At 40.0% G+C, this 24459-nt stretch overlaps 1 protein-coding gene across 1 annotated transcript in view; it reads right to left on the minus strand.

The window, feature by feature from the left end:
* Positions 1 to 6264: 6264 nt before the first annotated feature.
* arhgef12a (Rho guanine nucleotide exchange factor (GEF) 12a) overlaps positions 6265 to 24459 on the minus strand; it is a 46192-nt gene continuing 27997 nt past the window's right edge. The window contains exons 11-41 of the mRNA XM_059330851.1: positions 23707 to 23814; positions 23222 to 23356; positions 23010 to 23111; positions 22038 to 22148; positions 21846 to 21944; positions 21346 to 21388; positions 20912 to 21017; positions 20655 to 20792; positions 19741 to 19773; positions 19000 to 19114; positions 18806 to 18911; positions 18522 to 18725; positions 18294 to 18432; positions 18166 to 18198; positions 17305 to 17456; positions 16913 to 17059; positions 16580 to 16665; positions 15697 to 15822; positions 15393 to 15507; positions 13142 to 13242; positions 12846 to 12923; positions 12624 to 12699; positions 12360 to 12527; positions 11450 to 11537; positions 11280 to 11357; positions 11092 to 11186; positions 10077 to 10280; positions 9746 to 9982; positions 8095 to 8324; positions 7919 to 7994; positions 6265 to 7088 (exon numbers count right to left, since the gene is read on the minus strand). Of these exons, the coding sequence (XP_059186834.1) occupies positions 7078 to 7088; positions 7919 to 7994; positions 8095 to 8324; positions 9746 to 9982; positions 10077 to 10280; positions 11092 to 11186; positions 11280 to 11357; positions 11450 to 11537; positions 12360 to 12527; positions 12624 to 12699; positions 12846 to 12923; positions 13142 to 13242; positions 15393 to 15507; positions 15697 to 15822; positions 16580 to 16665; positions 16913 to 17059; positions 17305 to 17456; positions 18166 to 18198; positions 18294 to 18432; positions 18522 to 18725; positions 18806 to 18911; positions 19000 to 19114; positions 19741 to 19773; positions 20655 to 20792; positions 20912 to 21017; positions 21346 to 21388; positions 21846 to 21944; positions 22038 to 22148; positions 23010 to 23111; positions 23222 to 23356; positions 23707 to 23814 (3540 nt within the window). The 3' untranslated portion in view covers positions 6265 to 7077. The remainder of the gene's footprint in view (positions 7089 to 7918; positions 7995 to 8094; positions 8325 to 9745; positions 9983 to 10076; positions 10281 to 11091; positions 11187 to 11279; positions 11358 to 11449; positions 11538 to 12359; positions 12528 to 12623; positions 12700 to 12845; positions 12924 to 13141; positions 13243 to 15392; positions 15508 to 15696; positions 15823 to 16579; positions 16666 to 16912; positions 17060 to 17304; positions 17457 to 18165; positions 18199 to 18293; positions 18433 to 18521; positions 18726 to 18805; positions 18912 to 18999; positions 19115 to 19740; positions 19774 to 20654; positions 20793 to 20911; positions 21018 to 21345; positions 21389 to 21845; positions 21945 to 22037; positions 22149 to 23009; positions 23112 to 23221; positions 23357 to 23706; positions 23815 to 24459) is intronic.

Below are 24459 nucleotides of genomic sequence, written 5' to 3' on the forward strand. Positions count from 1 at the left end.
TGTGGTAATTAGACGGGGTTAAAGCCGAGCCACGCCACAGGTGCCTATTTATTAGGTTGATTATCAAGTGTCCCACAGCAACAGCCACTGAACAAGCTCAGGTATCCTTTCTGTTGTTTGGCATACATGACTCTGTGCTCTTTCTGCAGCACATATTTTAGCATATTTCTCCCATTTAAAGGAGTGAGTTCATTCATCTCTCAGCATCGGCTTAACACTTCCTCTCCACATCTCGCCAGGCTCATCGCTGTGCTTGGGACAGTGATTACTCCAGAGAGGCCATGGATTAATCAGACTGTGGAGAGCGCATTGATCTTCAGTCCAATCCATCAGATATTGGCTTCTGCTCGATGGAGGGGGAGAAGTGCAGCATAAAAATCTATCCAATAAGGTCAGGGGTTCCAGGTTTGGGAAACAGGGTATAATTGAGGTTATCATGTTACATACAATCACCAAATGCCCTTAATTGAGTATGACGTGCATTTGACAGGTTGACCTGATTATAAACAGATTTTACAAAATGATTTACAGAAGGCATATGGTTTCAATTAGGAAAAATCGCACCATGATGGTTTTAAAAATGATTTATTATTTAAAAATTAGCATAATGATGCAAAAATGATCAATCCCTACACTATCAATCACAGCATCAGTCCAAGTAATCGTAATTAGATATTTTTTTTCCAAACCGTGCAGCCATAGTTTTGATTGCAATCCTGGACGTGTATAAAAGCATTTCTAATATGTAAATACTTAAAATAAAAAAATAATTTTTGAAAACAGGAAGCTAAGCGAACAATTTTTTCCAGTTTGACAAGTAATTACAAACACCTTCCATTCCTTGCCCCCAAATAGAGAATAAATACAGCCATAAATCAAAATCTGAATAGTTTATTTTTCTAAATCCAACTATAACTTTTTAGAAGCAGCCCACTTAATTTTCTCCGTTTATTTCTTTCAAAGTTTGAAACATAACTTGTTTTTTTGATGAGCTGAACCAGACAGTGATTAATTGCATTGGAAAAAAAAAACATACTGTGACTCAGCTAGAAAAGCGACGCAGAAGTAACAGAGGATGTAACTAATTATTTTGTTGACTGATCTTAGGTTTGACCTCACACAATCTTGCTGATCCCACTGGTGATTGACCGTATATTGGTAAGAGCAGCATCTCGGGATGCTGCGTGTGTGCATCCTGCTGCAAACATAGGGATGAATATTGATGAACAGCGCACTCCAGCAAACCCGTAAAATGAGGCGCGCAGAATAGAGAATGAGGAGCATTCTTTGCATGATTTGCTGAGTGACAACATCAAGTTTTAACACAAGTGGTGACACTGAATACCTTTCTATGTAACAACCAGCTGCAGCAACCAGTCATGCAGCAACAATAGAGTTTCAATTCTATACAGTAGTGCAATGACGGACTGTGTGAATATATAAGACCTGAAACATCAGAATGGTAATAGATGCACTTGTAAACTCATTAGCATATTGATGAGAAACTCTTTTGGGACAGAAACTTGCACCCATATATGTGAATGTTGTTGAGTTTGATGATTGCAAAGCTTTATGGGAAGATGTGGATAAAAAAAACACATTCTCCAGAAAATGCTTCTTGTTTGTTTCCTGTCACAGGTGAGTTATTTAGTCAAGCATCCTTATCTTGGAATTAAGCCCCATGGCAACCAAAATGATATGCTCTACCATAATCACCCGCAACAGTTCTTTGTGGTACATAGCATCAGGTAAACACATCAAATCCTCAACTTGATTTTTTAGCTTTGAATATGTATCCAAATTAATGCAAATCGGTATCTGAAAACATGTGGGTGAATGTTTTCTGTCCTATATTTAAAGGATGACACAACCTATTGGGTGAAAAAAAGAAAACAACAATGACGGTCCTTGCTTTTGGGTGAGGGATAAAGCTTCATTTTCCTGCCTGACTCACAGCACTGTTGCATAGCAGAGAGGGAGGAGGAGGAGGAGGAAGGCTCGTCTCATCGGAGCTTGACACCGACTGCCCTTCTGAAAGGCTCTGATGTGACTGACACCTCTCTCCTCTTTTCCACTCCAATTAGCTCGGTGACAGGTGCATGTGGATAAACGAGACAATCAATTACCATCCCCTCTCGTCCCCCTCTGTCCTCTCATCTTCCCTGTGTCTTTATCACACTCTGTCCCTTCTCCTTTCTATTACTCTTAATTTATCGTCTTTTCCTCCATTTTCCCCCCATTCATACCTTGACTGGCTTCTCATTGTCTCCTCAAAGCATTTCCTCTCTCTCTCTCTCTCTCTCTCTCTCTCTCTCTCTCTCCTTATCCCTCTGTTTCACTGCAGCATGCCTACAATCGAGGTGACGGGGGAGAAAAAGAGAGAATATGTCACTCAGACTGTGAGGCGTCCTCCTGCCTTCCACTCAGACCCACCAAGCAAAAATCACTGCCAGGCATAAGCCCTGACGAAGTCACAATAAATGCTGCCTCTGAGGGATCCTCCTGACCGGTGCTTTGTCGCATTACAGAGGCAAACTGGATACATCCCTTAGTCCATTTGTTTGTCAGACACTAGAGTCAAATGTATCTGGAAACTCAATAGGTACCCTGGGTTATTTAAAACACTGATGTCACTGCAGGTTTCAGGGTGGGTCTTCTTGTCTGGATGTTTAATGGTGAAAGTTTGCCACCTGCTGGTAATGATCTTTACCTTCTCTCGTGTCCTTGATCAAACCTCTGATGATTCCTTTAAAAATACCCTCCTGACATTTAGTGCTGCCAAATGTCCAGAAAAAACCACTTCATTCTGTTAAGGTCAAAAGGAAATTCTTGACACTGGACCAAGACGATCAAATTAAAATGCTCCAAAAAAAAGTCCACATAGTCCAAATTTCAACCCATTTTTAATTTTGAAATAGCTTCAGGTGACAATGTGCTTATCTTCTAGTGTGTCATTCCATTTTGGTTACTAACATACAAGAGATCATCCTACACATGTCCAAAACTCAAACCCTTTTATCAATTAATAATATTCTCAATCTGTGCCAGCTGTAATGTGAGACAAAGTTACTCACTTTACTGCCTGTCTAAATGCTCCTGCATATTATTGACAAGCTGATCAAGAAAATAAACCACACTCCCTTTGCTAAATGCCCAAACTGCAACTTCAGTCAATTAATTTTTTTAAGCTTTAGTTTTAATGAAATCAAATTGTCTTCCAAAAACACGGATAGAAGACACCTTAACCGAAGCACCTGTTGTACACAGCAGAAGACCTGACAGGTAAGTTTTGAAGCCATGTTAAAGGCTTCAAAGCAACTTGTAGTATGTTAAATAATCCATATTTAAAACCGTAGCTCAATTTTTTGGCCAAAGTAGGCAGCTGTGCTCTGTTAAACCTGGGTACACTATTTACCACGCATCAAACAAAGTTAGCTACAAAGCTAACGGCTAGCCACGTAAGCTAGCAAACATAGTTGAGCAGTTTGCAACTAAAAACGCCATATGTTTACTTTAAAGTTAACAGTGGAGACCAAAAACAGGAAATGAGAGTGGATATTGGACTTACATCATCTAGGTGGACAGAAACATCTGGTTTATCCACAGAGACAGAGCGCCAAACATCATGCTGTGAAACCACGCTAAAATACCAATACACAACCATGAGCTGAAACACTAACAAAATGTCTGTTTCTAGCTAAAACTGAAAGGATAAGTTGGCTGTAAACAAGCGTATGTTAGCTATATGTTAGCAAGCTAAGGCACTTAATACTGCATAGCTTTCTGATTCATCCATATTATCAGTGGCGGTTCTAGACCAGTTTTACTGTGGTTAACTGGGGCCAAACAGGGGCCAGTGTTTAATGAGACGGGCACATTAAAAAACAGCAAAGATTATATTTAAGCATTCAAACCCTTTATTTTAGCTTATTTAAAAATCTCATTTAAGTATATTTGGAAGATACAAATACATTGATTAAAACAATGAGTTTGACAATGACATTTCTCATTTTTGTGCACAATTACTTTTTTTTAAATTTGAAAGTGCAGCACAGTGAGAATGATCTTTACACACACACACACACACACACACACATATATATATATATATATATATATACACACACAAGATTTTATTGCACAATTAAACTATTATACAATGTGCACATTCTGTGGTCCTTTTGTGCACAATGAGGTATTGTTTGAACAAAAAATAGGTAAAAATTCTTCCGTCGTTTATCGTTATAAATTGATCATTTTATTGTTAATTTGACACAGGGGCCACAGCAGGGGCCAAGGGCTTCTTCACAGGGGCAGTGGCCCCTGTAGGCCCCTGTGTAGAACCGCCACTGCATATTATACTACAACACCAGTTACAATGTGTCAAATGCTTTAGCTTAACATACAGAAATGTATTTAATTAGACAAGTCTCTATATGTCCGTATCCACTTTTGTCCTCTTTTTATTATGTTGGTAGCGCATTTCACCACAGAAGGCATTTTTCTGTCTGGTAACAGATGATATTGTCCTTCATTCAATACCAGTGTCGTTTCAATACAAAGTCAATGGAGAGAGATGATTGTTTTGCCCTCTGGTGGGGGCGGGGTTTAAGTGCGCTCTGTCTCTATAGAGACACTCAATTGAGTTTATTGCTTCCAAAATAGCATAAACCAACTTTCCTGATATTGGTTGTAATAAAAACATTTATCAATGATGATGGTGTCACTGTTTCAGCACTGAGCAACACTCACCTGTTTACACCATAGACTGTATGGTTTCCACATGCTCAACACAAAGGTGAAAGGTCACGGATGTGTTGGTAACAGTAGAGATGCAACGGAATAATCCATCATTCATTACCTTTGTATAGGTGCCTACACAATAAAAATAATTTAATTACTTGAATCACTATGCAAATATCATTCATCATAACTAACTACCTGCAGGCTACTGCAAAATGTAATTGAACTAGTTTACTTCTAATTTAATTACACATAGTTCACTGTTCCCCAACACTGACAGGCAATTCTTTAACATATTTGCTGCAAGGTGACAGTGTTCTCTGCTTTCTTCCCACTTGCCCCAAGTGACTAAAAAAATTACTTTATATTATATATAAATCATTTAGTAGGTAATAATACTTATTTTTAGCTAAATTAATGTATTAGGACCTATGACATCCTGCAAAAGTGATTATATTGGATTAAAGAGAGGGATTAAAGAGAGATTGTTACATAATGTCTTACATGAGGATGAGTGAAGGTGACATCTCATCACTAAGAAATATAACCAGCACATGATGAATTACTGACATCTAAAAAATGTACGCTTTCATACAGGTAAGGACAAGAGGTCAGTGTGTATAGAACAGATATATTGCATGACCAGGGGACGGTTCCAGTTAAAACTGATATATATCAGTGATGATTCTGTGTAACAGGAACTATAACTCAACCAGGAGAAAAGATGGTGCGAGTACTCTACAGTTATGATCTGATGTCTTTGTATTTTAAAGCTCATAGATTAATGGCATAACTCAACATTTCTTTGTCACTTTGATAAAATGAAGTCATTTAAACAAACAAGCTGAGTAAAAATTCAAGGATAGGCAACTTTTTATTTTTTTAAGACACTTGACTCATCCATCATGACTAACACTCGGGCGTCCTTGATCTTTCTCATCACACTTTAAGTGAAAAAATTGTCTTCAATCATTTCTCCATTACTAAAACGGTCATTCAATAAGTGCTGTACAAGTAATGTTTAACTGACCACCAGTGTAGCAGCCTGACATGGTAGATTTATATCTTTTCATATGAAGAGCTTAAAGAAAAAAAAACAGGCATGGATTTCCTTTTTGAATGTGTCATGGCACCATTTATTTATTAAAGTTATGCATAACCTTCCAACTTGATCATTGTACATATGTTGAACTTCATGACATTATTAGAACATCAGGCAGTCAGATCAGCATCGCCAACAGCAGCAGAAAGAAGCAGCATTTCTGTCAGGAGCTGATACAGAAAGAGCATGAGCGCTCCTTGGAGAAGAGAGGGAACGGGGCAAGATACCCAGAGGCAGATGAGGAAGCATGACATATAGAGTGTGGGAGGGGGATAAATAAGCATGACAGCCACTGGGCCGTGTGGGAAAGGAGAAGGATGACACCCATAAGTGTTTACAGGGAAAAGAAGCGGGGAGAGTCACACGCAAAGGAGAAGAGGAGCAGACGAGAGGCAGAATACCCCTCACAGTGAGGAGGAAGAGGAAGGAGGCAGCACGAAAATGCAACAGGACCAGATCAGAGCCTTCAGACTCTTCATTCTAGTTAACACCACACCTAGAATTTATCTGAAATTCTAGACTTTAACACAATTCAAGAGTTTTTAACACAATGGGATCTATCCATCACCAGTGCAACTCTGGCCTCTATCAGTCTGAATATATTCCTGCCATTTCATCAGGGTACGCTAGGCTAGCGTGCTTGTATGCTAACGTGCACCCAACACTCACACTAACCCTGCATGACTGAAGCAGGAAAAGCAGCCAAAAGGTAACACCATGGCCAAAAGCATGCAAGCAATGTGGGAAACACTTTTTTAAAAAAAATGAAAAGAAAGAAAATAAATACATCTTGGGATAAAAAAAAATCTTAATACATTATCTTAAAATTTTCCTTTTCTTGTTTTGTGTTTCATATATATATATTCTAAACACACATCTTTGTACATTTTGGTATAAGTTCTCTTTCTTGCAGGGAGGTCCGGGGAAAATGGATGTTAGATGGTGGAGGGGTGAGGTTTCGGGGGCAAGCCCACTTCCCTGATTGCCTTGTGCTGATGGAGGGAGGCGCGGCATCACCACGATGACTCCACCTTCAAACGTTTCTGCTCACACTCAAGTCTCTCATTCTCTGTGGCAACCGTGGGCGACGGCGATGGAAAAAAGGGGGCTCAGCAGTGAGAGGACAAGCTTATAAGATGTCCAGAAAGTCCAGGACACAAGAAGTAGGAACAGAGTACAAGTCGGTACTTCCTCTTTGGGACCAGAGCCAAAAACTTCGGTACGGACTGCCACTATCTCTTATCTGGGGAAAAAAATCGAGGCGTAGGATTAGAAAAGGGACAAACACAGGAAGGGATACATAAATGAAGATTAAGGCCCCGTTCACACGAGGACGGTCTGAACAGAAGACGCAAAAGTGGCGTCGCGTCTTCACTTTTTATTCCTCGTTTAGACGAGCGTTTTCGGGAGGAAATCTGCTGCATACGGTGACGCAAAAGTGTGTGAAATTCGATTGTATGCAGCCAGGCGGCATCACTTAAAGCCATAAGAGCATCTTTGGGCATGCAGAAGTTTTCACGCCACACATTTTCATCAGCTACTCCTTCCACAAAGTTCTCCACCATCACTAGATCTCCCAGGTCTCATTCACAGCCGTCTGGCTCGCCTCCGACCAATTGCTGCATCCAAAATGTGACAGAGGTAATTCCAGATCCTTCTCTGTTCACTAATACTATCTGTACATATCCTGTACATTTGGTGGAAAGACTCCTGTAAGTTTATTAGAGCTGCCAGAGCAGCTTGAAGGTCCGACGCATGGAAATAATCCCACGTTTGTTTATTTTCCTGTACTGGAGCATGTATGTGACGTAAACACATACGTGACGTGAGCAGATCAGATCAGAGTTTTGCATCTTGTCAGTGTAGACGGACACGATACGGCGGAGCGGATTTAACTTTTCCACTTTGGAAGGTGGTTTCAGATTTGTGCGTCTTTAAGCCCCAAAAACGCCGTCACCGTCTAAACGAAAGGCACTTCCGATCAAATATTTTGTCGTTTTTACCCGCGAACGTCCTCGTGTAAACGGGGTCTCAGTCATTATAATGATCGACTCTGAGAATGAACTGGGATACCTTTGTTTCCATCCGTGTCTGCTGCTGACCTCTCTGGCCTTTGGCGTATTAGATTGTTGTACTTGGCCTCAACCTCCTGCAAGAGAAACAAACAATTGTAAATAAAAATGATCAGAAAGTGTAAATGTCAAACTGTTTAGTATAGAAACGTTGTGAGCTCAGCGACTGTTAGTTACCTTCAGATAGTTGAGGTTGGCCTGAAGGTTTCTGAGGTGAGACAACACCTGTCTGCTAAAAGAGGAGAGGCTGCCGGCCTGTGATGCTGAAGAAAACCTCAAGTTGATGCCAGAGTCGGCAGCGCAGCCTTGTGAGGTTCTGAGCTGCTTCCCTGTGCTTGATGCCAAGATGTCATCATCTGTGCTGCTCTCCCCTGGGCCACCGTATCCCTCCAGGACTAAATACCCTGCTGAGAGATTCAAAAGAAGCAATTTAGTTCTACTGCTTCAGGAAAAACTCCAGGATCAGACAGAGACAAAAGGATCCTCCACACCTAACCTGTTGGGCTACAATAAATTCAAGTCTGTGCGCGGGTGAGTATGCTTCATTCTGGCTGGTGTGACAGCTGTCAATCAAACCCTGGTACAGACTGAACTGAACCCAGAATGTTTGGAAAGGCGGGTCTCAGGTCTAGTTGTGGTGTGAAAGCAAACAAACCAACAACAGGATTTTGACAGCAGATATCTGATTTCAACACCATTTGAAAAGCTAAACTACTAATAAATCCATGCGTTTATCATGAAATATGGTCCGTTAATATTTTAATGTGTATAACCCATTCATGCAAAAAAACTGGTAACCATTGTAACACATGCATGTCAGTGTAGGTAGTATTCTTGATAGTCAAAATCATTTTAAACTGCTATGCTTGTGTGCCAATGATGGAACAGAAATAAGCCTGGAGCCATTACTGCACATGGCACCTTTTCATTATGTCTCTACCGGTTAGTCATAATTCATAACATGGGGTCAATTTGCAGTATATTTATTACTAATAATGCTTGCAATCACTTTTTCTTTGTGAACCGTAATATACACATGAAAGGTTTTAAAGTGCATGATAACCTGTGTGTCACTACAATTTGATTTCCCCATGTGTATCCTGATGATGCACTGATGATGCAGGATGACATCACTGAGACTTTCCAACCAATGAGTTACCCATCAGTCTTTATAGCTACTTGGTTCGTGTGTTTAAAAAAAAGTCAATTTGTGTGGCATTTCTTGAAGCGTTTTCTACTCAGACAGCTGTTTAAATCACACAGATATCCCGCTGCATGCATTCAAAACTTATCAACCGCATCCACATTGATTGATCAGCACTCCCAGTCTGTTTGTGTTGCTGTTTCACGATATGTAGATTCCCCTCACTCACTACAGTGGGCGGGGAAATAAAATAAATCCATATATACAAACATAGTTGATTTCTTCCTATGCAGCCAACGTGAAGCTCACAGACAGACTGGGAGGCTTGATTAATCAATTAAGATGCGGTTAATAAGTTCAAAACACACATACAGTGGAATATTTGTGTGAGTTAAACAGATGTCTGTGCATATTATGCTTCAATTAACAGAGGCGGACAGAGGCGTTTTTGCACCACTCAGTGCTTGGATGCTAATAATTAGCTTTGAAATGCAATGAGTTAAGTAAAAGCACTGTCCTTCTGAGGCCGATGTCAACCTGAACGGGACACCGTACGTAACTCAGTCACTCACATACACACTGTGAGTAGTGCTGAGCTCCGGCGGTCGGCCAAATTTTATTTGACTGCAATCTATTTTAACCTACAGTGCAATTTATAATAGTAAATTATTTGTTCAGGCTCACCATAATCTTCAGGAGAATCAAAAAAGCCGGTGTCCCCAGAGCCCAGGTCCTGAGTCGGGTCCTCTGTCTGGGAGCTGTTCTTCTCTGAGCCATTGTGGACCATCACCCGTGCACGGCTGTCTACGGGGGTCCGCAGGGAGGTGGTCCTGAGGAGACGTGCCCCCGTGGATCGTTTGGTTTGCTCTACAGCCTCTTGGGACATCAGCTGGGTCACCAACACCTGCTTTAATGCTGCCACTGAGGGACAGAAAGGGTTTTTTTTAAACACAATATCGATTAATTTACTGCATGTGCAGCACTTGATTTTGAGTCAACGGTTCTGTGTGCTTACATGTTTTCAGTGCTTCGTCTGCTCTGGAGGGAAACATGTTAAACGAGTCTCCTTCTTTTCCATCTTCAGCCACTTGGTAAGGAAGGTCTGGGTCCACAAAACCTTCTTCCTCCTCCTCTTCCTCTGCCTTTACTCCCTCGAATGGATTATTACCTGGTACAGAACTCTGCGTCACACTTCTAGGTGCTGGACTGCTCTCTTTATCTGAGAATAATTAGAAGAGGATTATCCACACAGCTGACACAGGGTAGAATATTTAATGTAATTAAGGCCCCGTTCACACGAGGACGGTCTCAGCAGAAGACGCAAAAGTGGCGTCGCATCTTCACTTTTTATTCCTCGTTTAGACGAGCGTTTTCGGGAGGAAATCTGCGTGCATACGATGACGCAAAAGTGTGTGAAATTCGATTGTATGCAGCCAGGCGGCATCACTTAAAGCGATAAGAGCATCTTTGGGCATGCAGAAGTTTTCATGCCACACATTTTCATCAGCTACTCCTTCCACAAAGTTCTCCACCATCTCTAGATCTCCCAGGTCTCGTTCACAGCCGCCTGGCTCGCCTCCCACCAATTGCTGCATCCAAAATGTGATAGAGGTAATTACAGGTCCTTCTCTGTTCACTAATACTATCTCTACATATCCTGTACATTTGGTGGAAAGACTCCTGTAAGTTCATTAGAGCTGCCAGAGCAGCTTGAAGGTCCGACGCATGGAAATAATCCCACGTTTGTTTATTTTCCTGTACTGGAGCATGTATGTGACGTAAACACATACGTGACGTGAGCAGATCTGAGCAGCGTTTTGCGTCTTGTCAGTGTAGATGGACACGCTACGGCGGAGCGGATTTAACTTTTCCACTTTGGAAGGTGGTTTCAGATTTTTGCGTCTTTAAGCCCCAAAAACGCCGTCACCGTCTAAATGAAAGGCACTTCCGATAAAATATTTTGTCGTTTTTACCCGCGAGCGTCCTCGTGTGAACGGGGCCTTAGTGTAAAAATGTGTTTCTCCCGCTACCTGTGGACTGGGTGCTGCCAGTGGATGTGCGGTCTGCGTCTCGACTCAGCCTGGAAACACATGTAGTGATGACCACCACGCCGTCTCTCTCCCCACTGGCACAAAAGCAACATCTCATGTTAGCAACAGTCTCAAACCCAGAAAAACATCTGATCTGATTCAATCTGAAGGATGATAAAACAACGTACTCAGTCTGAGGTAACGGTATGACGCTGTGAGGTTTGACTTTCATGGCATCAGCTCTCTGGGTGATGAGGCGCTGCCACCTTGGGCAAGAGAGAAAAAAAAATGATTAGCCCATTTAACAACCAGAGCAATAAAGATTAAATTAATCAATCAAAAGGTATAAGGCACTTACGTTTTCTGATCTGAGACTGTGGGCGCCATCAGCTCATAGATCTGGGCTCCGTTCTCTGACATGGATAGGACGAAAAACGACTTGTGGTCTGGCAGGAGAGTATATGGACAGAGAGTTCACGGTGAGATTAATCACAATTTTGCACATGAAGCCACAGACAGCGTTTGTACACCTTTTCCAAAGTCAAATTCAAGTGCTTTTCAAGTGTTTTAAGGGATTACTTTAAGCTCTTTCTGCACCTAATAGCTGCAGTGCATCGCATATTTATACACAGTACATACAGTATACTGATGGTTGCATTTTATTACATTAAGTAGATATCAACCAAAATTATTCATTTTTAAAGGCAACAAAAGTCTCAAAATGTGTCACCTATTGGTAAATAGATTTGGCATTGTATATACAGTCATGGAAAAAAATATTACCACCCTTGTTTTCTTCAATTTCTTGTTCATTTTAATGCCTGGTACAACTAAAGGTACATTTGTTTGATAATAACCAAAATCATTATCAAGAAAACCATGGAAAATGGCTAGATAGCAGCTCTTAAATTAAACTCTTATGAGCTATTTTTGTTGTTATCATTATTTTTGTCCAAACCTTTAGTTGTACCAGGCATTAAAATGAACAAGAAATTGAAGAAAACCAGGGTGGTAATATTTTTTTCCATGACTGTATAACACAAGGCAGTTTCAAGCACGATTGAAAACTTGAAAAGACGCATTAAAATTCAAGTGTTTTCAGATATTTTTTGCACCTGTAGGAACCTTGCATGGATGATCTGATGCCTTATTCTTGGTTGTATGCCTGGATATTGTATAGTGAGCGGTTTGATCTGATCCTGATTTATCAAGTTATTGTTCGGCCATTTCTGCCACAAAAGAACCAAACAGATTGTGTGTTAACTGACCTGTGGCCACAGAGCGCACCAGCACAGTGTTGAGTTTGATGATGGGGCTGAAGATATGTTTGGTGTCTGCGGTGCCTGCCAGGTTTTTACTGTGACACTTCAGGATGAGGCGCTCGTCTTGTTTCTGCAGCAGGACCAGGATGTCGTGCAGGAGGAGTGTGTACAACTCTGAAAGGAGACAGGGAGAGTACTTGTATTTAGTTTTTTGGAAGAGATATTCAATATAAATAATAGTCAAACTTCTATCATGTGCTGATTACAAACCAATAGTCTTGTCCTTGTTCACTTTCCATGAAAGTGGTCCCTCGTGCACCATTGTTCTCTTGGTTAAATCCAAGTTCTGAGGAGGTTGAACAGAAAATAATAAGTTTAAAGCTCGTAAGTACTTGCTACTGGTCCATGGAGCCTTTTTCACATAGCAGGCGTGGGTGTGCAACAATTGAGTGCTCTTTAACTGAAGCTAAAATTCTTGTGTAGATAACTCACCTTTAGCTCCAGGATCATGGGGTTGTCCGTCTGCTTTAGAGAGGAGAGGTCCAATCTTCTCTGATAGTCCTCCAACCTCTGGAGGAAGGATGGAGAGAAATGGAAACAGAGGAAAGGGGATAAGTAAGCGCTCTTTAAAAAGCGAGCAACTGCCTGGGGAGCAGAGGAGGTAGCGAAAAAATAAATTGTGGTAGGGCAGGAAAAAAAGTAAGGACTTAGGATGAGACTGAAGGGGGGGAAGAGAAAAGTCTAGGGGATGGCATAAATTGGAAAAGAGATTTTAAAAAACATTCTACCTGCTTGTCCTCAGATTCCTTCACTGCCTGGTTGACGTGATTGAGGATCTTTCTACAGCATTCTGCTGCCTGCTTCACTTTGTCCTTCTCCATTGCGTTGTCTGGAAGATATTATGACATCAAATAAGAAGTAAGGCCTCCTTAGTTCTGCAGGGGGCTGTCCGGCAAATTGATATTTCCCCTGCCCATTAACACACCATCGTTCTCGGAAATTATGATAAAGCAGGGGGGCATTATGATCCTGTAATAGCTGGTTATACTTTATCGTTAGTGCGTTCTCTCTGTGTGAGACCAAAACCCCAGCCAAGACTAAAATGATGGACCAAATAATGGGTGAGACATTTCCCAAAATGTGCACCGCCGCACCAGGACCATTAAATTGCTAATCTCTCCATTTGTCTCTGTAATTCACTAATGGCTGGCATGTTGCCACACAGAACCTTGCTTAAGACTTAATTTGGTTCATATTTATTCACTTTATTCTTTTTCAGGAGTTTCATTTTTACCTACTGTGTTATATTAAAATCAGAATATAAAATGCAAACTAGGTATTATTCCTTTATTACCCGTTTGCATGGTTACTTGCAACATGAGTATATTCGTTTCCATTTTGAATTAATTGCTTCACAGGATCAAATTGATTTGAGGATCACAGGAGAGAGCTGGGTAGAACAATTGAACTTTATTCATGGAGGTCACATGCAGAGGTGTTGCAGCAGTGCAGAAAAAAACTTGAATTAATTTCTATTATACAAGGCAGCACTGGGACAAGGAACATGACATGGTAATACCAGAGTAAATGTAGCTTCATGTTCCACTACTCCTTGTTACGAAGAGATTCTGAAAATCTGACCTATTTCTTTATTACTTCCCTGACCAGAAATCCATATTAAGTGGGTCTGTGTAGATCAGTTTTGGCTGACCTTGCACATATTTCTTGGTCTCCTCCATGTTGTCCAAGGAGTGGGCACAGGGCCATTTATTCTGAAAGATTCTGGACCTGAAATCTGATTTCTCTTCCACCTTTTTGTACTTTGAAAATATTCCTAACAGGTACCTTTAGAAGATTTTGATAGCCACAAGTAAGAAAAAACAATTACAAAATGCTGGCTCCAGTGGAACCCTTCCCCCATTGCCCTTCTTATTCACTTAATGAAAAAAAAAATGACTTTGCTCTTGACTTCAAAAGGAGAATGGGGATAAATACAGAGGAAATGGATTGTTATAATCATTGGGAATTGTAACATTTTTTTCTCTTTTTTCTCTTTTGGCTGAACCTTTTTATATGCATAACGAACTGTACCTGGACCGCTCTCTTTCTTTCTTTCTTTTCACTGATTGCACTTTAATGTCTCAGTCCTAACCTGTTCTATGTTTATACAAAAACAAACAAACAAATATAAATATTAAAAGCAAATTCACTTCTTGTCAACTCAGGAAGGTATAAAACTCAAAATGCAATAGCGGCAAGACTAAGTATAATAGTGGCTTGAAACTGTCATTTTTAAAAGTAGATCACAATTTCTTTCCCTGTGACAGCGTCGGTGATTGACTAAGTATTTATGACTGAGTGGAACAGACTTTGAAGTGTTCTGAATAAGACTGCAGGAGAGGGATCTTTTTTTGTACCTGCATGAACTGTGAGTGTTTTGTATGAATGCATAAATCTGTTCTGTGGCTCCTCCTGCAGGCATGTTGACAGTAACATTAAGAATTCATGCGTCCACAGACAGAACAAGCGGCTGGCAGGTGCTTCATTGTTAATTAATCACATCAAGTGTCGTGCCCACCACTTATACTACTATACTGTATCACAATGCTGCAGCAATAAGTCGGCCAGAAAAAGCCAGAAAATGAATCTGATCATTTTGGATGATTGACATAAGTTTTATAGAAGAAATGCTAAAAATTCACTGCTTTCAACTTCATATGTGAAGATTTGATGGTTGTCTCACTCTTGTGAACGGTATTTTCAGCAATTTCTGACATTTTAAATAACAAACTGAAAAAAAAATGGGTAGACTTATCCGAAAAGAGAAAAATTGGTAGTTGCTGGAATTCTATTATCATTCAATATGACCAATATGCACTCGCCATATCTTAGTCAAACATTTTGTTTTGAGTCATTATAACATCCAAGACCTGCAGACAGTTAGTATGAAGAGTAATTTGTGCACCTTGCAGACAAAAGCTTAACAATAACAGAGAATTGTTGTGAAGGAGCTGATTAGAGAAGGCATCACTACGGCACCTGTGTACTTGGCGATGTTGTCTAGTAGCAGGGGGTACTTGGTGAGCCGCAGCATCTCTACAGGAATGATGTCCTTAAGCTGCAGTCGGCGACACAGTCTGTTACTCTCTGCCTCCTGCAAAGCAATAAAAATAATACAGGATGGGTGAACTTAAGCTGTCGGCTAACAGCCAAAATGCATCCTTTAAGAAGTATGACTGTGCAACACTAAATGTAACTTTTTGCTCGGAGAAGAAACATTTCAGCTGAATTAAATATAACTAGACATTTCAAAGCCAAATTTGTAAAAACATAATGTCAGTACCTGGACAAACGAAGTAAAGCGGGCATCTTTCTTCTGCTTGGTCTTGATGATCTCCAGAGCAAAAGGCTGGTTGCTGCAGAACGTCCCCACAGCCTTCTTGATCTTCTCTTCTTCTCCGCCGCTGAACTGTTACCACGCGAGCCAAGACGGGACGGGACCGGGCAGGGCAGGGCAGAGAGGGACAGAGACGGTGATCAGTCACTCGGTCGATCTGGGTCAGGCAAAGTTGCCATGGAAATGTCTACCACTACAATGAGCAGCAACTCCCAGAAGGGGGCCAGGCTTAAGACCTTGTAGCAGAGACAGCTTAAACGTAGACTAGATCAATGCTCGGACCCTCAGGGGACCGTTTACCCTACTTATCCCCCATGGAGACATTTTAGACAGTTGATAACGCAGCTTACTCACATCAAATGTATCACACATGATATTGAGATGTGGGGATGTCAGCCAAATCTAGGGCATTGTCTGACATCACCATTTACTGAGAAACAGGCTTCCATTTCACTCGCTTGCCTCCACTGTGATTACATTTCTTGGCAGGCTCGTTCTTTTGTTGCACCTCTAAGTCTATTTTGTCTTTCAGGATTTTGATGTAGGATTTAATGTTAACCCCTTCCCTATCATATATAAACTGCACATAACCATTTTCATGCACATATGACATCTCAAAATGAACACGATTGCGGCTGAAGAAAGCAATCTCATGCCAACATCAACATTTTTTTCTTGCTATAAAGCAATTTCGGGCAACAGTTCAATTTCTTTGTGCACAATACGTTTTTTTTTTCACCCCCCACCACATCAGTCATCTTGAAATTTATTCAATATAAGAAAATGTTTGAAAGAGGAAATACAATTTCAGCCTGAGAATTGTACTCACCCAGGAGAGCAAGTCGTCTCCTATCTGATCAATTACTGAAGACTCATTTCTCTTCCGAACGGCTGCCATTTGCTCCAGTATTGAAACTGAAATTCAAAGGAGAGGCACCAATGGACAGTCAGTTTGTGTCTGTGTGCCCGCGTGAGATAACAAAAATGAAGAATACAACATGAAAGTGAGGGTGCCGTGTGTATTGCTGTTGTAGTTCGTTTTACTTGAAACTTTATTTTGATTCACGCTCCCTTACTTTTGAGCTGTTGGCTTTTTTTTATGGCTCAAGAGCAGTCATGCATACAAAAGAATTTCAGGATGTGTGGGTGTTTGTGTGTGCACCATGCAGCTGCAGGATCTCGTCCAGGTTGGTGAAGATGTTCTTGATGTCAGCGGGCGGTAAGATGGCCTCTTTGGAGAGTTTCTGGCAGAAAACGTGGTCCAAAACTCTCAGCATCCTTACATGTGCGCGCTCTGTATAAAACAGCTCTGCAGACACAAGACAAGATGTTAATTTGAGACGGCAGATCGTTTGCACAGCTCCACATGATGTACATTCGACAGCAACTTGGGTTGGATCCCAGCAGATGCTCTGCCGGCGAATATCTCTCTTCTCGATTCTACTCGCGACATTATTTTTAAGCACATTGAGGGAGAACCTCTTATGTTCTTTAAAAATAGATGGTGCTTTGATGAATTGTCGTATTATGTGAAGTGGTAAATCATGTCCTCACCATTGATGACTTCCTGCCTCTTGATTTCCTGAGGCCTGAGACCCGCTAGGACCTCCCGCCCCACCAGCTGCTGCCAGTTCGGAGGGTCATGCTCGGAGTCTGTTCCCTGGTCGTCCTCACTCTGGACGTCAGCTGCACCCAGTCCCTCAAGCCTAGGGCAGGACAGAAAGTTGGCTTTTTCATTTGGCTACGAAAATGTCATCACTTATTTTTAGATTATTTTTATTTCAAAGCAACCACAAGGAGTTTTAACATGTTATGTTATGTCTCAATTTGATTCCAATGCCTCTATATGACCAAAATAAGTAATTGAGAGCATCAGTGAGAAGTTATTTCTGTATAGTTTTTCTTAATGTCTGACACTGAGTCTGATTGCTGGCAAAATCAGACGAAACAATTTACTGGAAGAGCAGGCAACGTTTGGCAGTATCTTGCAATTTTAAAGGAGGCAGAATTTTTTAATTTTTGACGTTATTTTGTGGTTTTGGCTGGGAGGCAGGATGTGCAAAGAGAAAAAGAAAATATCTGACCAAACAACAACAAATAAAGTGAGAAGAGAGGGTGATAGATCACAGGCTAAAACATGAATCAACCTTGATCGGTCATTCAACAGATGGAGAGAATTTTAGGGTTTGAAAAGATTCAAAAACAGTCTGGACTTGCTTTTTATTATGAAGACAACATTACTGGAAAATGTGAAGAAAAAAAATCTTTTGCTTGATTTTGAAAGCTGATTTTGTTTCACCATCGTCATATTACTAAAGTACTAAATGTAATGTCTTCCTTCAAAACATTTGCTAAAATCTACAAAGTTAAAGTTCCTTGTAGTTGTTTGAAGTGAAAATGATCAGGTTTCCTCACCTTCTTGTGGCCTTTGGTGTTCCCTCGTGTGCTCTATGGAAAATATTTACATTAATATCAATGTTAAAAATAAATATTCTCTGCGTATTGAAGCAAAAGTGTTACTGCAAACGTGACTGTAAATGCACCTGTCGCTTTCTCTGTCGTCCTCTTGCAGTTGGTCCAGGCTGTAAAGGTCAAAGTGCGAAGCAGGGTACGGCAACCCATCAAGAGGATCGGACTGAAGGCCGTCACTCAGCCTGGAGGGGCCTGAGGTCGGAGTCCCACCTGGCACACAAATAACAAGTTAGAAACCATCTCTTCATCTGTCTTTTTCTTCTGCTGATGTAGTTCAGTTCAGCTGTGCAGCAGCTCACCCATATCAGTGTCTCGGCTGGTGTCTGTGCTGTAGGTGGCGCTGTTTGGGGACGAGGTGTTGACAGACATGGAGTGTGTGAGTTCAGAGCCCTCGCTCGATTGGCTGCCTCTTAGACGACCAGATTCCATGTGATCACTCGCCCCCAGCGTAGGCTGAGACAACTGTTTCTGCGGCCGGGGGCGACCATCCAAAGCTTTGCTCACTGAACAGAGAGAAAAGTAGTGTCAAAATATGAAAAACGCTTTAGAAGCACTGTCATCATTTTCAAAAGTCGTAACTCACCTGATGCTGCTTCAATGCGACTGGGCCGACGCTGAGGTCCAAGTATACTGGGAAATCTGGGTTTCTTCACCTTCTCTCCTTCTTCCTTTTCTGTCTTGATGCTTTTCTGTATTTCATTGAAAACAATGTAAGTGCCAAGAAGATAATAAAGGCAGCAACAGAATGGCAAGTGTGGAAAAAGCAATATTAAATACCTTGATCTTGGGAAGGAAGTTGATCCTGACCCGTTTGGACTCCAGACTGCGAGGTTCTTTGACCCTCACACCAAGGTGCTTCATGTATGTATAGATGACATACTGCATTGTAGTGCTACATGAAACAAAAGTGACAACACAAGTTTAGTTACTCCATTTTGAACAACAGGATGCTAAAACTTGAAGCAAAGTGTCCATATTGTGACTTGCACCATATGTCATACCAGTCCTTCTTGTACAATTTCTACACAAACCATCTGGGGTGTGCTGCGACCATATGGCATTTCAAACAAGACTGTTTCAATCAGTCACACTTTTGAATTATTTAATATAAACGCACTGCATAAATTACATGTTTTCTTTAAGAGACTGCCCAAGTGTTTCATTTGTAAACTGCGGGGGATGTCGGATGGGGCTCGGATGACACCAATATATTATGTGTTCTTGGCTGAAACATCAAAGACTTTACTTTAAAGGTTAAAAAATGACTACCACTGACTGATATTCTTAATTTAGCACTGCATTTTTAAATAATTAATTTAAAGGAGTTGAAAAAATCTTTTTAAATAAGCAGCTGCGCAGTAATTATTTTACATAAATGTGACAGACTATAAATGCAGTAAAGACACAGATGGTTGGAAGGACCATTAGAGCCCCTGAAGTCCTAAATGACCTCAATCATATGCTTCAGGAAGTACTCTTCATATCAATGAACCAAATGCACAACATGAGTTCACTTACCATTTCTCTTCCTCTGTGGTCTGAGTACTTAACCTGTAAACAATACAAAAAAGAAAAATGTCGGTGGTTGATAATGGACGGCTCCTCTCTCTCCTTCACTCCTACAGCCATCAGGCTGTCTAATTCTTCAATAATTTACAGAAGAGCTAACAGAGTAACTGAATTTTCCCTCTGGGATTAATAAAGTGATTTTGATGGTTAGAAAATTAGATGTACATATCTGTGCATGTGAGCAGCACATGTCATAATGGCATGGCATGAGTGTCATGCAACTGTGTGTGTGTGTGTGTGTGTGTGTTCTTGTATTTCCCACATAGTGAGGACCAGAACACGTTTTTAACCAACAGAGTGAGGACATTTTTGCAAAGTGAGGACATTTTGGCTGGTCCTCACTTCTTTAAAGGCTTTTTTTAGATTTCAGACTTTGTTTAAAGGGTTAAAGGTTACATGATAATGATAATTAACTGAAACGGTATTGTGTGGTTACAAAACGAACTAAAACTAACTAAAATTATAGTGAAAATGTCATTCATTCAACTTTTTTCATACATAATGAAGATGGATAAGGCAAAGGAAATAAAGGCAAAATTTACTGTGACCTCTTTTAATCTCCCACCAAACAAATACCCCATTACAAAAAAACTAAAACTAATTAAAACTCAGCTAAAACTAAAACATTTCAAAAAAATAAATACTAAACTAAAACTAGCAAACTCACTCTAAAAACTCATTAAAACTAACTAAAATTGAAAACAAAAACTCACAACAAAATTAAAACTAAAACTAATGAAAAATCCAAAACTATTATGACCTTGCAAGGGAATTCACTGTTCTAATGAGGGTCCTCACAAAGATAGAAGTACAAGAATGTGTGTGTGTGTGTGTGTGTGTGTGTGTGCGCGTGTGCTACTTACAGGATATCCTCTATCTTGGTGATGATGTTTTCAGCATACGAGCGCTCTCGCTCCATGGTGACTCGGTCTCTGACCCTCTCCTGGTCCAGCCTGGCCAGCTCTACCTCAGCCACCGTTAGGCCCATACTGCGCTTCTGCCTACATGTGTCAACATATAAAGTCATATACTGAGTTGATAATGCCTTTTTTACTTGATGTGAATTAATCAGGACCTACCATTCGATGAAAAAAAAAAGATTCAGAGCTGACAAGTTTACCTGAAATCCTCGAGGTTCTTCTGGATATCAGGGAGCAGAGAGTCCTGCAGTGTTTGAACATGTTGTCTATTTATTTCCTCAGGGATCAATTCTGTCCGCCGCCGGTCTGTAAACACACACACGCACACATACACACACACACACTCATATATACTGTATGCCAAGTCTTTAATAGGATTATGTCAAGTGCACATTTATGTGTGCTGTTAAAGTTAAGCAATACTTTCCAAGCCATCAGAGCATTTGATTTCTTAACACCTCACATTGAGTCCGGAGTGTGCATGGCTTACAGGGATTTTATAATGAGGATGGCCAAAAGGTTGAAGTAAGCCAAAGAATCACAAAAGCTTACTGTAATTAAAAAAATATAGTCTACTAAAAATGAGAGTGGGCAGAGAAACAAATAAAGCAAAAGCACAACATGAAATATTTACCAAGATCAGTAGAGATGGATTCAGGAACAGCAACTTTCAAATTCTGTTAAAAAAGCAAAAAAAAGTTTAATATTTTAACGACTTAAAATTTTGGTGTGAGTGCAGATCATAAATCATAAATCACTAATTTATCTCATAATAAAAACATGTCATGAACTAGTAACAACAATATCACCTTATTCTAACCTGTAAATGTGACACAGGCAATTTGGTGCTAAATGTGAAAATGATGAGTTTTCTGATCACATGGATTAGTTCTATGATTCATCAAAAAATCTCATCATGGTGTTGCAGATTGGAATTTGAGATATAAAGACAACAATAACAGATGCCAGGAGCGTCCTTGGTGTAATTAGTGTTGTTTTGACATGTGGTGACATGCAAGATCTCACCCGTTTTTGTCAAAATCTAATCAGTGACGTACCGTGTGCATCTCGTGTGACCATCCGACAGATTAACATTGGACGAGTTTCACTATGGAAACAAAAATCTATACTTACTGCTCCACGGTCAATGAAGAAGGTGTGGAGGTCCATAAACACCCGTCTGGTCTCTTTGGAGTTTGTCTGCTTGTAGAAGTCAGCATAGAGGTAGCACAGCTGAGGACACAAGATTCATTTAGAAAAAAGTGAGGCTGCATGGAATAAATACATTAAAGTTTTTAACAAGGTGTGAAGAAAGAGAGTCTTTACCACAGGAGCAGGGTCGAACTGAGAAATGACATGGTGAAGGAAGGCTGCGAGGTGGGCGGGACGAGACTTGAGCTGCTCAATGCTGTTAAAGTTGTTACACTGGCCGTTTGTCTGGAACAGAAACAGCAACAAAGTTTGCACATGCAAGAAGTTTGAATATGTTTTACCTTGTTTCACAAATAAAAGTTTTCAATTACTGTGTCACGCCTTTTTTGAATATTATTTTTTAAGTATTTTGAATATCACTGATATGTTGAATGATATTACAGTAGAAAGACAGCAGAGCACCTTCTCTCACAGGCTGCTCCAGCTCCGCTGTCATAGGGACAGACATAAAAAATCTTTCCTGCCACATGCCATCACACTGTACAATAACAAATAGCCTGGTTCATTACATTTCGTTGTTATGCACTTTATGTGGTTTTTTTATGCACACTGTTCATTGCACCTTATTGTTTCACGGCACCAACATTTTTATACTGCATATTCATATTTATTCTGCACTGGAATTCTACTCCTTAATACATACTCCTTTTTTAGACACTTTATTTTTACATTACATTTTATTGTATTTTTATTGTATTTTACTGTATTTTATTGTATTTTTATATTTTATTGCTTGAAGTATGCCTAGGTTGTTCTTTTTATTTAATTGTGTTGTCATTGTCTCTGTGTGTAATGCTGCTGCTACACTGTAATTTCCCAGCTTGGGATCAATCAATCAATCAATCAATCAATCATGGCCGTTTCATACACTTTCATACACATGCACTGATATTGCACTGTTAATACTTAAATGTATGTAAATATCGTGCAGTATTTCTTCTTGTATATCTATCTATCTATCTATCTATCTATCTATCTATCTATCTATCTATCTATCTATCTATCTATCTATCTATCCATCTATCTATCCATCTATCTATCTATTATGATTGACACAGATGTTATTATCGCCCTGTGGTGAAATACCTGCTCCTGGTCCGAATCAAAATAATCGTCCTCAGCTCCAATAATTTGTGAGACGAGGCGGGAGGAAGAGGGACTGCTGACTGTGGTAGGGGACAGTGAGTCCTGAGGAGAAAAAAGTGGTACCTTGTGGAATTTTTGTTGTTTTTTTTGGGATACACTTGCACCATCAGATAATATCTAATCTACAATAAAGTCGTTTTTGAGTTCATTACCAGGTCAGTGGCTTCCTCTGCCTCTGGAGAATGGCAGGAGTTGAAGCTGTTTCTGGGTGTGCTCTTTGGGCTGGGGCAGGATGACTCTCTTGTGTAAAGGCTCTCTGGAGACCCAGGACCAAATACACGAGAGATCTGGAGGTGGGACGGAATAACAACATTGTATTCTCCATTAATCAGAATTTAACAAATGAAAATTCCTGTTGCCAAATAATTTATTCCATTAGGTATCATACATTACCAACAGCATTTTGAATGCAGAATCAATACATACACTTATCATGCTTTCACTGGTGTTCCAAATCCATCTAGATCTAAAGTAGCCAAAGCTAAGCAGAGCTAATTAAGGCTGATTTAACCCATTTAATTTGGCCCAAGGCCTTGAATCCATTGTTCTCAACTCTTATCTAGTCTTGGAATGGAGGTTTAATATAAAGTTCAGAGGGAAATTTTAATGATGTTGGCTAGTAATGTTGGAAACTCACAGGAGTGCTGCTCCAGGACAGGTCTGTACTGTTGTCTCCCTTAGAGACTGGAGTGTGCTCGGTCTCAAACATGCTACCATCATCTGCTTCATCACCTGGAACAGCCTCCTACAGATCCACATAAACACAGGATTATATATAAATATATATTAAATATAAGCAGCATAATTGCTCATAAATTCATAAAAGTTCACAGAGTCCAGAATGAAACATGTTTTAGGACAGACTACACTGGTAATACAATATATATATAATATACAGTTATGGAAAAAATTATTAGACCACCCATGTTTTCTTCAATTTCTTGTTCATTTTAATGCCTGGTACAACTAAAGGTACATTTGTTTGGGCAGATATAATGATAACAACAAAATAGCTCATAAGAGTTTAATATGAGAGTTGATATCTAGCTATTTTCTTAATAATTATTTTGGTTATTTTTAAGAAAAACATGTAAAATGTCTAGATATCAGCTCTTAAATTAAACTCTTATGAGCTATTTTTGTTGTTATAATTATATTTGTCCAAACAAATGTACCTTTAGTTGTACCAGGTATTAAAATGAACAAACAACTGAATAAAACAATGGTCTAGTATTTTTTTTCCATGATTGTATATAATAAATGTATGCATTAGTAAGTATATTAATGTAATCTCTTAAAATATGATATTTAAAACTGAGAGAGCAGACTATGCTGACATACATAACACAAGGTTCAATGAGTGATGTTTATAAAATAAGCTGTCACACAG

Source organism: Centropristis striata, chromosome 4 (genome assembly GCF_030273125.1).
Source record: "Centropristis striata isolate RG_2023a ecotype Rhode Island chromosome 4, C.striata_1.0, whole genome shotgun sequence".
NCBI lineage: Eukaryota > Metazoa > Chordata > Actinopteri > Perciformes > Serranidae > Centropristis > Centropristis striata.